At 44.1% G+C, this 13,440-nt stretch overlaps 1 protein-coding gene across 3 annotated transcripts in view; it reads right to left on the bottom strand.

Moving 5' to 3' along the window:
- SETBP1 (SET binding protein 1) overlaps positions 1 to 13,440 on the bottom strand; it is a 370,870-nt gene that overhangs the window by 179,226 nt on the left and 178,204 nt on the right. For all 3 annotated transcript variants that reach the window (XM_042963012.1, XM_042963013.1, XM_015536870.2), the window contains one exon: positions 2,723 to 2,776. In XM_042963012.1, the coding sequence (XP_042818946.1) occupies positions 2,723 to 2,776 (54 nt within the window). The remainder of the gene's footprint in view (positions 1 to 2,722; positions 2,777 to 13,440) is intronic.

Raw genomic sequence — 13,440 nt, 5'->3', positions numbered from 1 at the left:
GAGTCTGGGGGGCTTCAAGTGTGGATTTCAGAAGCTTTTCCGAAAAACCCATGCCTTTAAAACTAGCTAAGAATGGCAGCCACCTGTCAGCCCAGGCCTGACTCTAGGAGACAGTTCCATCCTGTGCAGTCCAGAGGCCAAGTACACCAGACCAGGAAGAACACTCATCATTATCCTCCCAGACTTAGAACCTTAGCATCCATCATCAGGCTCGTCCTTGGAAGTAATGTGTTTGTTTCCAGGAATGAGTATGGTGTCTTTACAAACCAATAATTGTGGGGATAAAGACAGTCACTTCCTTACCCTCCTTTATCTGGATGCAGAAAGGACAGAGACAAAGAGACAGAACAGTTTAGTTCAATACAGTTGCTGCCCCACACTTTCAACACTGAGAGCCATCAAAGATTACGGAGGGAATTGTGGCTATTTTCCTTACACAGTTGCAGCAGGAACAGGCACCAAGGAAAAGAAAACCCTTTACATGCATGTGATAAGTGTGAATCCTGTGAAAGCTGACAGCCTGTCAATGTAACTGGGGGGGGTCCTAGATGTCTTAGTGAGGTCCCCTCCTGAAAGTCCCCCACAGTTCCTGCAAGGGAACGTGTCTGTGAATTATTGCAGACATCAGGATGCATGGGGCTCAGTTTCATCTGAAACGAAAAGAGGAAAATAACAACAGAAACCGACAATTTGGTGCAGTGGGGCTGGGAGAAGGCAGCCCAAAGCACGTGGGCAGCATTTGGTTTCTGTTCGGAAGAGCACCCAAAAGGTGGTGTTGACTTGAGACACATCCGGGCCTTTTTGATTTAGGAATAACACTGGAGAATTAACTTTGATCTGGGCATTACACTCTGCCCACAAGATTCCCAGGGCTTCCTGGCCTCAGGAACACACATCCTGAGGAGTGAAAAATATGCATTTATGTCTCCAGCCTCAGGGGATGTCACACAAATGGAATAATGTGGAAAGGTCAGACAGAACCAGGAGAGTGAGCCATCTGCACCAGCTAGTGTGGGGTTATCCGTGGGAGCACAGAAGCAGCCTTTCTAGAATCACAGCCTCAAATATTATGGACATACCCCAGATATATCTAACATTTCCTTCCTTTAATAGTTCACTTTAAATCTAATATCTAGAAATGTAGCTCAAAAAACGTGCCAAGAATATGACCACCTCAGAAAGAATCAGTGCCAAAATCATAGAGGCAAATACATACACACACCCCTTCCGTAAACTCAGTCTCTACTATGTGCCTTTCCAAGCCATGAAACATCCCAGAGGCCTTTTTTACCCTTTTTATTTCTATAAATCTTCAGATAAAAATGAACCTTTAACTGGGATGCCACTGCATGTGAGTGTAGCCATGGATGGGGTATGGGTAAATGTTGATTTTCTTTCGTCTTTGTTTCACATTCCCTTAGCTCACCTGGAAGTTTGTATGAATATGTGAACGAGTGATTATCAGTTTTCAAGCCTTTTAAGACTTCATGCATCAACAATGGATAACAAGGATCAACAGAAGGGCACCAAATCCCAAACCAGTGCAAGGATTCATCTTTGACTCTCACCCATGGAGCTCTTTGTTTTGTTCCATCTCCTTCTCAAGCCTCTCATTTTCTACTCTTTGCTCTTGTCCCCAGCTCTCTGTGTGATCTGGGGCCATTTCTTATCAAGACCCCCATCCTTGGTTCCCTTGCAGGATGAGGGGACATAGGATGTACCACATGTAGAAGTATAGTGAGGGCACGGTGAGCTCTTGGATATGAACCAGATTTAAAGAAGAAAACATTACCAAATATATGGAATTCTTGCTACTAGAAAATTACTTGCTCTGTCCCAGATGTTCTCTTCTGTGAGCTACGGTGTCTCCGCACAGAGGTAGAGAACAATGGGGATCTTAGGAAGGGCATTGGTTGGGTAGTGACAGAAAGGTTTATATTAAAAGAGGGATAGGGGCAGGGATGGAGGACCACAGCTGTCACTCTTGGGTTTACCTCTGTTTGTATACATGTTGCATCTCCACTGGGGTCTGTGGAGGAACAAAAGGATCTCAGCGTGTCTGCTCTGTAAATGTGTGTATGTGTGTTGATGCTTATGTGTTCCTGTGGTACCAGTAATACTCTTCCAGGGACAGGGAGGGTGATTTTCCATCTTTACCGCTGCCAAGGGGGTTTTCAGAGAGCCCTTGCCTGCTCCCTTGTGTGTTCTGCCTGTGATGACCTCCAAACAGCCCTCTGGCCAGAGAGAATGGTGGCCTATTTCCTGCCCATGGTCAGCAAAATGCAACCATCTCTCTGTGCACGAGTCTGAGATGACCTGGCCACCAGCCCATGACTCCAAGTCATATTCGCACAACGTTTCAGAAATGTGAGTATTGTGTCCCCAAAAAGGGAAATCCATGGGAGAAAGCCAGCCCCACCTCATCCTCTACCTCCCTGGTTTTAGCCTTTTCCTGTGCTAGACTGTGCACCACCAAGCATTACTGCCATCTTGGCCCACGTTTTTTCCCTGCTATAAAATATTAAGAAAGATAGCAGAAAAAGATACTTTTGTTTGCAATGACATGAAGCAGGAACTCACTGTCAAGGGTGACAGAGTCAGTTGGATGGAGAAAATGTAAATCCGAGATGGGGGTTTCTGCCCTGGCCCCAACTTCATGTGGTCATGACCAAACTAGAACACTTCACTCTCCTGAGCTTCATAAAAGGATTGGTGCACTTACCTGTGGCTGAAATCCTTTGAGGTCACTGGCTGCAAGGTCACTGGTTGTGAGGAGCTGGAAAAGAACAGAGGGGTTTTCTGAGTTTGCACAAGTTTGCACACACTGTCCTCAGGGCAACTTATCAGTGATGGACTTACCACCATCTAGATCTGGAGCTAAACGTGGTATTTCTGGGCCAGGAACCTGGACCCAACAGCCTTCTCACCTCGTGTTCACCACAGCTCTGACTTCTTCACCTCCCTCTGCAGCCTCCTGCCCATGTACCTCCAATTCTACAAAGGGTCTTACATTACAGATGGGATTATGTATGCCCTTCAGCAGGTCCACAGCCTCCTGAAATTGTCAGTACAATTATGTGTGAATTTATAGATGTAGAACACTTCCTTAGGGAGAGGGTCCCTGTCTTCCTACTATCAAAGTAGTCTGTGATATCATAAGCTAAAGAGACAGTTAAAGACTGTCTCCTCCGGGAGGGCTGCTTCTTCCTCTTCCTCTTCCTTTTCTTCTTCCTCTTCCTTTCCCCCTCCTTCTCCCTTCCCCCTTCTTCTCTTTCTTCCTCTTCTACTTCTTCTCCTTCAGTTAGACCAGTAAAAAATAACCCTCCCTTTACCCACCTACATGTGACTCAGTTTCCCTTCATCATATATTACCTTTGATCTTATATACTATGTAGGTATTCACAGCTTATGCCTCAAACTGCCATGCACAGTATTAGAAGATAAGAGTCAGGTTTATATAGTTTCTGTGTTTAATCAATATTAAAGGGTCAAGTTCATGTTTTGATATTTTTGCATCCTCTCCAGAAAGCACCAAATAAAAGCGTACGATTAATTGCTAAAATAATCACATTCTTTATTGTTGCACAAAAATGCTGGGAAATTGTAGGATAAAGAGAAAAAGGGCAGATGCTTATTTTGATTCAAGGAGTGTGACTGCTAGCTTTGTTAGGCCTGGAGAGCATCTGTGAAAAAGAGGAAAGATTTCATGTTTGCTGTAACAATATTTTGTTCGGTTCAAGAAAGAGAGGGAGTCATGCTGGGCTCCAATGCCTCTAGCCTTCAGGAAAGCTCAACTGGGCTGCTTAGCTTCTCTAAATCACTTTGCCAAAAATGATCCATAAAGTGGTGTTAACTCCGGAATAGAGCAGAAAGGAGGTAGACAGTGTACACACTGTACCTTTCTCCCCACACCCAGTCCTGAGGGCTAGATTCCTCATGCTGAAGGTGCCTGGGGAAGGTGGCATCAGTCCTGACAGACAGACAGTCTGGCCCCTCTGTTTGTTATGGAACAACCAAGCAACAAGCCATTAGGGTACCTGACTAGACACTGAGGGCCAAACCTAATCATAAGACTTGTTAGTCCCAGCCTTTAAGGAACCTACAGATTGGTCAAAGGATGAGATATGTTTATGTCAGTGCAAGCAGAGGGTAGTAGAGTGTAAGCATCAAACTGTGTGCATAAAGCAAGAGAGGTCAGGGCAGGGTTGCTTTAGGAAGATGGAGATGGAACTGAGCCTTGCAAACGCAAAGGTGGCAGGGCAAGGGGCTTCGGATGGGCAGGTGGAAGAAGAAAGACATGGACGAGGGATGTGCCAGTCCCAGCCCAGCTCCCTTTGCATCTGCTCATTGCCAGCCACGGTGTACAATAAAGAGAAAGGAGGGAATTAGGAGACACCGAGGGTAGAGAATAGCCTAGGTAGCCAGCAGTGTGGTCCCTGCCTTACATACTTTATTAAGCTTCATGACTGTCGCGTGAGATCAAAAGTATCTCCACTTTATGAATGGGAAAACCGAGACTCAATGGAGGTTAAATAACATTTTCTAGGTCACACAGGTAGTACGTGTAGGTATCCAAAACTATATTTTCCCAAAGCTCGTCCTCTCCCTTCTATGCTATGATGCCTCCGGATTATAGCACATTGGAGATAATTTGTGGAGGTGGAGTAGGAGAAAAAAAATGAGTGTTACTTTATTAGTCAATGAGCCACAGGCAGTAACATAAAGCATATCCCTATGAATGACCCTTCACTGACCCTTCTTCCAGACATTCTTTCATTTAATTGGTAATGACCATCTACTCTTCAGAGCTTATCAGTGCAGTCTAAGCCTTAACTTAAGCTGAGCAAAGGTTAGGGTAGAGTTGGGGAGGAGTGACAGAAAGTCTGGAGTGAGGTATGCGCATGGGAGTGACCTTTGCAAGGACAGAGCCACCAACATGTGTTAACACATAGGATCAAACCTCGAATTCTCTAGGCCTTGGGAATCCAACAGGCAGGGATCTTTCTTTCCCTCTTTTAACAGGGTTCGCCAGAGAGAAAGCATGAGAAAAAACATCTACTTCCTCCTAGCATGAAATGCTTCATCTAGAGTCAACCACAAGCGTGTTCACAGCATCATAACATATGCACTATTCCCTCATGTCAATGGTTTTGGGATTGAGAAGTTACCAGATCCATTTGTTTGGTTGGATATAGAGATGTGGCATCTTTGGTTATTACTTGTTATGTCCCTAGCTCAACAAAATTAGGATCTATCCCACCTTCCTGGAAGCCTTATATCTTCTTTCCTTCTCTTCAAAGGAAATCAGATGCATGTAACTTAGTTCTTAATTATTTAAGGCTCTGTTTTGTGTTGTCATGTGTATTTTTTGTTTTATTTTTTCACTTAACGAGACCAGGCCCAACAAGACATGATTTATATCTTATGTAACTTCTGCATTCCTCAAAGTGATGAGAAGAGTCTAAACAGGTGATTAGTCAATAAATACCTGTTGGCCAAATGACTTAAAAGGAAAGTGGTGAATATTGTCAACCTAGAGGTGAAGACTAGAACGGCTAAGTTGCTGAGCCTGGAGAAAAGAAGTGTGAGAGACAGCTTATGACACCCTTCAAGTCGATAAGACGAAAGGGCACTCAACATCTAGAGCATTTCCTGCATGAAGTAGGCACTCAGATATTTGAATGAATTAATTAACTTACATGATGAGAGCAAGCTCTTCTCTCCTTGCTGTAGGTTTTATGAGTGAACACTTCAGTGTAGGAGTCAAAGTTAAATTGAAGGAAAGCCGGTACGAAAGAGAAAGTGGTTGAAAAGTGAATGAACCCACTACCAGAAAGAGAAAGCAAGCTCCCAGGGTGCCTGGGTGGCTCAGTTGGTTAAGCGGCCGACTTCGGCTCAGGTCATGATCTCGCAGTCCGTGACTTCAAGCCCCACGTCGGGCTCTGTGCTGACAGCTCAAGAGCCTGGAGCCTGTTTCAGATTCGGTGTCTCCCTCTCTCTGACCCTCCCCCGTTCATGCTCTGTCTCTCTCTGTCTCAAAAATAAGTAAACGTTAAAAAAAATTTTTTTAATAAAAAAAAAAAAGAGAGAGAAGGCAAGCTCCCTTGCCTGTGGATGAAACAACACAGTGAGCCCATGGCCATTCATATGTGGTCGTTTATCTGAGCTGGGTTTGGGGGAGGCAAGGTGTCGGGTATGGTTACCAAGTACTTCCAGAACTTCTGAATGTTTTACCTTGGAAATTCTGAACTATTTCCATCACAATCTAGCACAGAGATAATCTAGGTGTTATCTGACATGGAAACAGCCAAAGGCAAGCTTTGAGACTTCCTCCCTCAATGATTCCAGAATGAACAGTGTGCAGAAGTCTGCTTTTCCCAAAACATCCAGCTAGGACTCCCTGCCTGCCTGGCTCCTGGATTCTACCCTTGCTCTAACCCAAATACCTGAACTCTTTGGCAAAACACAGACCCTGCTCCTTGGCCACTCCCATTTACAAAGCTGATTATTTCCTAAATGTCTACACATTCCACACGCAGGAAAGGAGAAAGGACTGGTCCTCAGCACTGAAGCCTGGTGCTCAGATGTAGATTAGAAATACAGGATAGGAAGTCCTCCTGTATTCTGAAATTGCAGCCCACCCAGATCTGTACCCCAAAAGAGTTCCAGTCTTAAAGACTATCAGAACCTGAAGGAGACAGCTGAAGCTCTCTGGGTGGATAAGAAAAATCACCATGTCTACAGTGGAGTCAGGAGCCACTTCTGTTAGGGAACTGAAGCAAGGGAAGGTGGTATAGTCAGAGAGCTCCTACTGTGTCCACCTCTCCCTCCCTTCAACCAGAGTGGTTCTGTTTTTCTTTCTTTCATGTACACAAATTAATTTAGAGTCAAATGTTCTGCCACTGAAATGAATTTCAACCTTCCAGACTAAGTCCTTATTTTGCAGAAGAAGTTGATAAGTGACTTCTTTAAAAAAATTTTTTTTAATGTTTATTTATTTTTGAGACAGAGGGAGACAGAGTGTGAGTGGGGGAGGGGCAGAGAGAGAGGGAGACACAGAATCTGAAATAGGTTCCAGGCTCTGAGCTGTCAGAGCAGAGCTCGATGCGGGGCTTGAACCCACGAACTGTGAGATCATGACCTGAGCCGAAGTCAGACACTTCACTGACTGAGCCACCCAGGTGCCCCAATAAATGACTTCTTCAAGATCACATGGCTGGTTAACAACAAGCCCAGGTGAGTCCTGTAATCCCCAGTCCCTCTGCAGAAACCCCACTAGTGACCATCTCAGTTCAGTCCAACACTAAGTCCAGACACAGCTGGCTGCCTGCCTCTGTGCTGAAAGAGAGGTACATATGCTCAGAACACAGGAGAAACTGAGGCCTGGGCAAGAAGACATTCAGGTGTCCCTCCACAAAGCCAAAGCCACTGCCCTGAAAAGCATTGATCTAGACCCTCTCCAGACCATCCCCCTACTCAGAGACTGGCCTCATTCTGTCCCACTGGAAAACCGTTCACTGCCCAGAGCCGCCTGGCTGTGCGGGGAGGCATCCAAGACAGGCAGGCAGAGAGGGAGGAAAATGCAATCTGCTATGGCTCTGGGGACTTCAATCAGGCTGAAGTTAATGAAAAGGATCCTGCCTTTTCCCAGGACTGCTAAATGTCTGCACTGCTCCCAGTGAGAGGGTTGAGCGGGTGTTGGGGGAGAAGGGCAGACAGAATTACATTTAAAAGGCAAAGGAAGGAGAAAATTCTTTCATCTCCCTGGTGGAGTGGGCAGTGTTCCTGGGGCCCTGTCTCAGACCATTCTCATTCCTGACACGTCTTGCTGTTCTCTGGAACAGTCCACATTCAAAATATTAGGATGATGACACTGCTTTCCATTTTTGAGGAGCTGCAATTTCTCTCTTGGCACAAGTTCTTTTTTTTTTTTTTTTTTTTTTTTTTGTCTCTCCAAGCCTGAGGGGTGGGTTAGGGAGCAGGTAGGAGGGTGAAGGAAGCTGTGAAGCTCTGAGGGGGCGAGAGAAGAGTCTCTTCACCTTCAGGTGCAGAGGCATTCTGCTCTCTGCTCTTCTGCCACCCAGCTCTCTGCATGGGGGTCTCCCTCTGCTTCCCTCACCAAAAGTCACCTCCATCCAGCTGCAGCCAGCCTCACCTTGTGCCCTCTAGGACTGTCCCTCAGCAGCTGCCCTCCCACCCACTAACTTCCACAGTGTCTAAAGCTTCCCTCAGAAGAGGACAGGAGGCTACTCCCTTTTCCTCCCTGTACCCTCCTTCCTCAGAAACAGTATTTCCCTTCTGCTGGCCCTTTACCAAAAGGACACACCTCATTTGGGAAGAGTGGGGCCTAATATATCCCCACTGATCCCCCAGGGGATCATGACCTGGGGTACATGTACCTGGGAAGGGAGTCACTGACACAAAAGGGAGGGATGTGGGTCACCCTGGACATCTATCCGGAAGGATCTCAACCTTACAGACATGCAGCTGGACACACTGAAGCCTCATTGTACTGAGGACCTTCTAGGTCATTTTCTCTTTACAGATATTTCTTCCCTTGTGGGCCTGGGAAATAAATGATGGCATGGGAGATGGATGGATGGATGGATGGATGGATGGATGGATGGATGAGTAGGCTGATAGATAAAAGAACAGAGCAAAGATGGCTTTGGGGTAATAAATGCTCCAGTTTGAAATTGTCCTTAAATATACCATCCTTTCATTAAATAAAACTTCTAATTAACCCCCTTCATACACACACACACACACACACACACACACACACACAACTTTTCAATCTGTTCCCCTTTTCTCTTTCCTATTTTGTAGGAAATGGATCAGTTTCTCCCTCTTTACTTTGTAAAGTGTCATTTGCTTCTTCCTTTGGCTACAGGATGGAACCTGAAACCCATCCCAATCCAGGCCCTCAATCCACAAAGTTCAGGACAGCCTTTATGGAAGGCAATGTCCCAGCAAGCCAAGACAAAAACAAAATCAAATGTGTGACTGGGGTTGTTGAAAACTGACTAGCCCCACTCTTTAACTTGGCAGAAAGGAAACAGACTCAGAAAGATTGTGAGTCACCCAATGGATAATCTGGAACAAAGCCAACCATATGTATGCAACTGAAAGAAAGTTTTAGATGCCCTAACACAGAGGACTGGGAGATTCTGAAAGGGCCAGGGAGAGGTACAAGGTAAGTCAGGAGTTAAGACAGAGAAAAAGGAAGAAGCTGAAGGTGATTTCCACCAAGCAGCAGGCTCTGGAAGCACCCACCATAAGTGAGCTCACTACTTCACCAGGACCACTAAAGACAATGTGGAAATTGGAATAGGGAGGTGAAATGGTACCATTAGGTTCCTGCTCCTAACAGGGCGGGTCAATGGCCATTTCTATACAAAAGGGCATTAGTTAGACTTGGAGGGAGAAAACTCATGTCCTAGCCCTGGTTCCAGCTCAACTCACTATAGGATCTGTCACCAGCTCACTTCACCGGTCTAGGTCTTCTTTTACCACCTATAGAATGACTTCTATGCTCTCTCTGGCCATACACTTCTAGCACCCTAACGTGTCCTTCTCACCTCAGGGACCAAAAAGAGACAGAGCAGACTCTTTCTAGTTTTCTCCCCTCTTCTCTTTTCCAGCAACTCTCCTCCCAAATACATACCTTTAAGAGACTGTCTACACTATCTGGAAGTATCCCTAATCAGAAAGACAAAAAGGAGGGCAGTGGGATGGTCTTGTACTGGTGTCTCCATTACTGGACTGGTGTGCAATCAGGAACTTAGACAGATGGTCACTCAGATTGCTACATGGGTTCATCATCCCAGTAAGCCTGCAGTCACATCCACATCTGAGCTCAAGGTAAAAAACCTTACAATTCCAAAAGCATTAGTCTAGCTGCCAAGACATTTGGAGTGTGTGGTATAGAAGCCAAGCACCTGGCTTCCCACCAGCCAAAGAAGCAAGTTACACACTTAAAGCTGCCATTCTGGTTGGGCTGAGTGTCCTTTTGCTAAATCCTTTCAGCCTTCATGGAATTTTAAAGGTTGAATCTGAAACCACTGACAACTCCAGTCTTAGCTATGGAATCCATTCCAAAGAGCAACAAGGATGACTAATAATAACTGAATATAACTGCAAGCAAGCCTGGTCTTGCAGTAATATATACACGTGTATATATATACATATATACATATATATATATCCACACGTGTGGATATATATATACATACGTATATATATGTTTATATGTGTATATATATGCTTATATGTGTATATATGTGTATATATACATACACACACACATATATACACATACATATATATATATTTTTTTTTTTTTAATGAAGGGGTTCTAATATTTACAGGTGAGATTTCTAACAAAATGCCCTAGGTACGCAGACAAAAGAGCTCTGCTTTTTTTTTTCAAGCTTCCATGTGTAACCTTGCACATACAACCTATGTTCTAATGGTGGTATTCATATTTGTTGCCCAAATCACAACTGTTTCAACTTTTGAGTGGAAATGTCTTTAATCCTTCTTCTTGTAGATTAGAGCTATTACTACAGAGACCTAATGACAGAAAAGGACTCTTATGCCTTAATCTGGAACTCACTGAGACAATGAGTTTTGTTTTATGTTACTTCAAATTGGTGAACTTATAGAAGCTTGTCCCACCCTTTTTGAAATACCCATTAGAATTATTTTTAAATTCCTTGTTCCTTAGACCAAGAAAAATGGATTTCACAGACAGCATCTTGTGTGGTATTGGGTGGGAAGTTAACAAAGGTACACCTGGTATACACTGGTGACGTGGATGTTCACATCCCCATTTATTAAGTATCTTGGTAAAAAGTAGCTCAAGTAGGTTAAGTCATTTCTGAAGGTATACAACAAGTGAGTGGTAGAATGGCATCAGAGCCTTGTTTGGCTGACTCATGTTCTTTTTTCACTACATCATGATATTCTATGAGCCATATATTTTTGGAATATGCATGATCAGGTTCTAGCACATCCTCTTATGATGCTTCTGACACCTCGGAATGAACCATGCATAACAAACTTAGAGAACAGTGGTTTTCAAACTGTGCCCTATGGAGCCCTGGATTCCACAGAAGGGTCCTGGCGACTGTGAGTAGATGAGAGGAGGGAGCTGAGTTCCAACCCCAACCCCCTTTATTCAGGGCAGCACAACTTCTATTGTTATTTCATATTGGACTTCTCTGTGAAGATGATTTAAAGCTTTATAAAATAGAAATTTTGGAAATTCATACCTTAAAAGAGAAGACCCTTAGACAGGTGAACATGCCATTCACAGTGCTAACTGAATATACCTGGGGAAAGGAGAATTAACCTTTACAACTCATTTTAGGAACACATTAGACCTCGTTTTAGGAACACAGCCTTTAATACTTGCTATGAGTTACTCATCGGGAAAATCCTTTCTCTTCCTTTCTTTACACTTTCTGTAGGCAGTGATGTCTGCTCTCTTCTCCTGAAGTTCAGCAAGCTACATGCTTAAGGAAGCATAACTAATTTACCAGGAAAGGAAGAAGCTAAAGATACGTTGCTTCTCAGGAGCACAATCTGGGCTGTAGGTCCTTTCCTTTGAACAAAATGAAGAAATCACATTGCAAGCATCTGTGGGCTGTTTCCAAAGTCTGTAAAAGGCCAATAAAGGAGGTTCCCCTCATTGAACATATGCCAAGCAAGGCTGGATGCTGAGGGGAGGGGAGGAACCCATTCTTATCTCTCTCTTCTCATCATTTTCTGAGTTTCTGCTTAGAACTGACCAGATGATCGGCTCACTTGGCTCTACAAATCATATTAAAGCTTTTAAATGCATCCCCTTGGTGAACCCCAGAAAATTGATTCACACCCCTAGGCTCACTCTCAGCAGAAAATGGAAAAGTCAGAAGGTACTTGCTTCAGAGAGGGTCTAAGCACTGGAGTCAAAAGCTCTGCTCCTCACCTCAGTGAAACCAGTTTGGCTGGTAATCTGGGTCCCCTAGGCTAAATCTGGAGCAATTAATCACAATTACAGGTGAATATCTAAAAGGGATAAAGTCAAGCTGGACCTTGCAGATGCCGCAGCCATAGCTTTTCTAAGCCTCAGGTAAAATAGAAGGATCTCCTCCAGGAAGCCTACCCTAAACTCTTGGAAATTATAATATGAAAAACAGTTTATTTTTCAGGACCCACCTTTTGCTTGTCATTGTACCAGGTAGATGCTTTAACTTCATTATCCCTCTTCATGCTCACATTACCAATGCAGGGCAGTATTATTTTCAACAATTTATAGTTGAGCAATCTGAGGCTCCAACTGGTTGAATAACTCAGGGTTATGGAGGCAAAAAGTGACAGAACTAGGATGTGACCATGACTCTGAATCACAAGTCCAGACCTCTGTCTAAGCCATCCATGACCCCCTCAGTCATTCCTAAATGGATTGGTGCTTTCTCCCTTCCTACGGTGCCAGGGAGTCAGTCCTGGCTCCAGGGACATTTTTATCACTGCCAGCTGTGCCCCAAATGACTTGTCATGCAGGTAGGAGCCAGGCTTCTCATCAGCCCCAGGTGGCCTCACAGTGCATGTATCTAAGGTAATGCCCTACTCTCTTGATCTTATCAAATTTCTCTGAACTCAAGATAACTTTTTTCCAAGGAACTTTGTTCATAAACTCTAGCTGACCAAGGACTCACTAAAGTCTGCACTGTACACTTACATGGCCATAAACTTCCTAACCAAGTTTATACTCTCTCCCCACCTCCCACCTTTCTCTCCTCCATTCCTTTTTCCTTCCCAGCTAATCAGGGCATGCTAAGTTCCAGGCATGTCACAGATGCTGGGAGTCCCCATGAACTACTAAATGCTTTCCAGGGATCAGCTCGCATCATTACATTTTCTCAAGAACCTCGTGAAGCAGTACCATGGTACACCCATACTACAAATGAGAAAGCAGAAACTTAGCTACAGGAAATTATTTATTCAAAGTTGCAAGACAGCAATTGACAGATCCAGAGAATATGCTCAATTCCACCTGAAACCATGGCCTATGTCCATTCTTAACTACTCCATATGTGTGGGGCTGGCAGGCAATCTAAATGCTGTCACAGGTCATCTCATCCCAGTTAGAAAAGATCTCTGTCTTTTAGAGATGCTAACTAAGACACAATGAGGAAGGCATTTATTTAAAAAAATAAATAAAAGGTAACCAATAATGGGAAGTGGGTAGTTGCATCCCAAGAAAGAATAATATCATTATGGCCATAAAAGTGGGCACTTTAGATAACACACAAAAATGGGAAATCCCAAGTACTCCATCTGTTACAACAGGCATGAAACATGGTTTATGTCCTCCTTGAATTCAACATAGGATGAGGACTAGGAGGAATAAGTAGTAAAGACAGTTTTGCACCTGACGGAGTGATGAAAATG

The sequence above is a fragment of the Panthera tigris genome, chromosome D3, assembly GCF_018350195.1.
Source record: "Panthera tigris isolate Pti1 chromosome D3, P.tigris_Pti1_mat1.1, whole genome shotgun sequence".
NCBI classification, from domain to species: Eukaryota; Metazoa; Chordata; class Mammalia; order Carnivora; family Felidae; genus Panthera; species Panthera tigris.
Note: the sequence above shows the minus strand (reverse complement) of the source record. Positions and strands in the feature narration are given on the sequence as shown.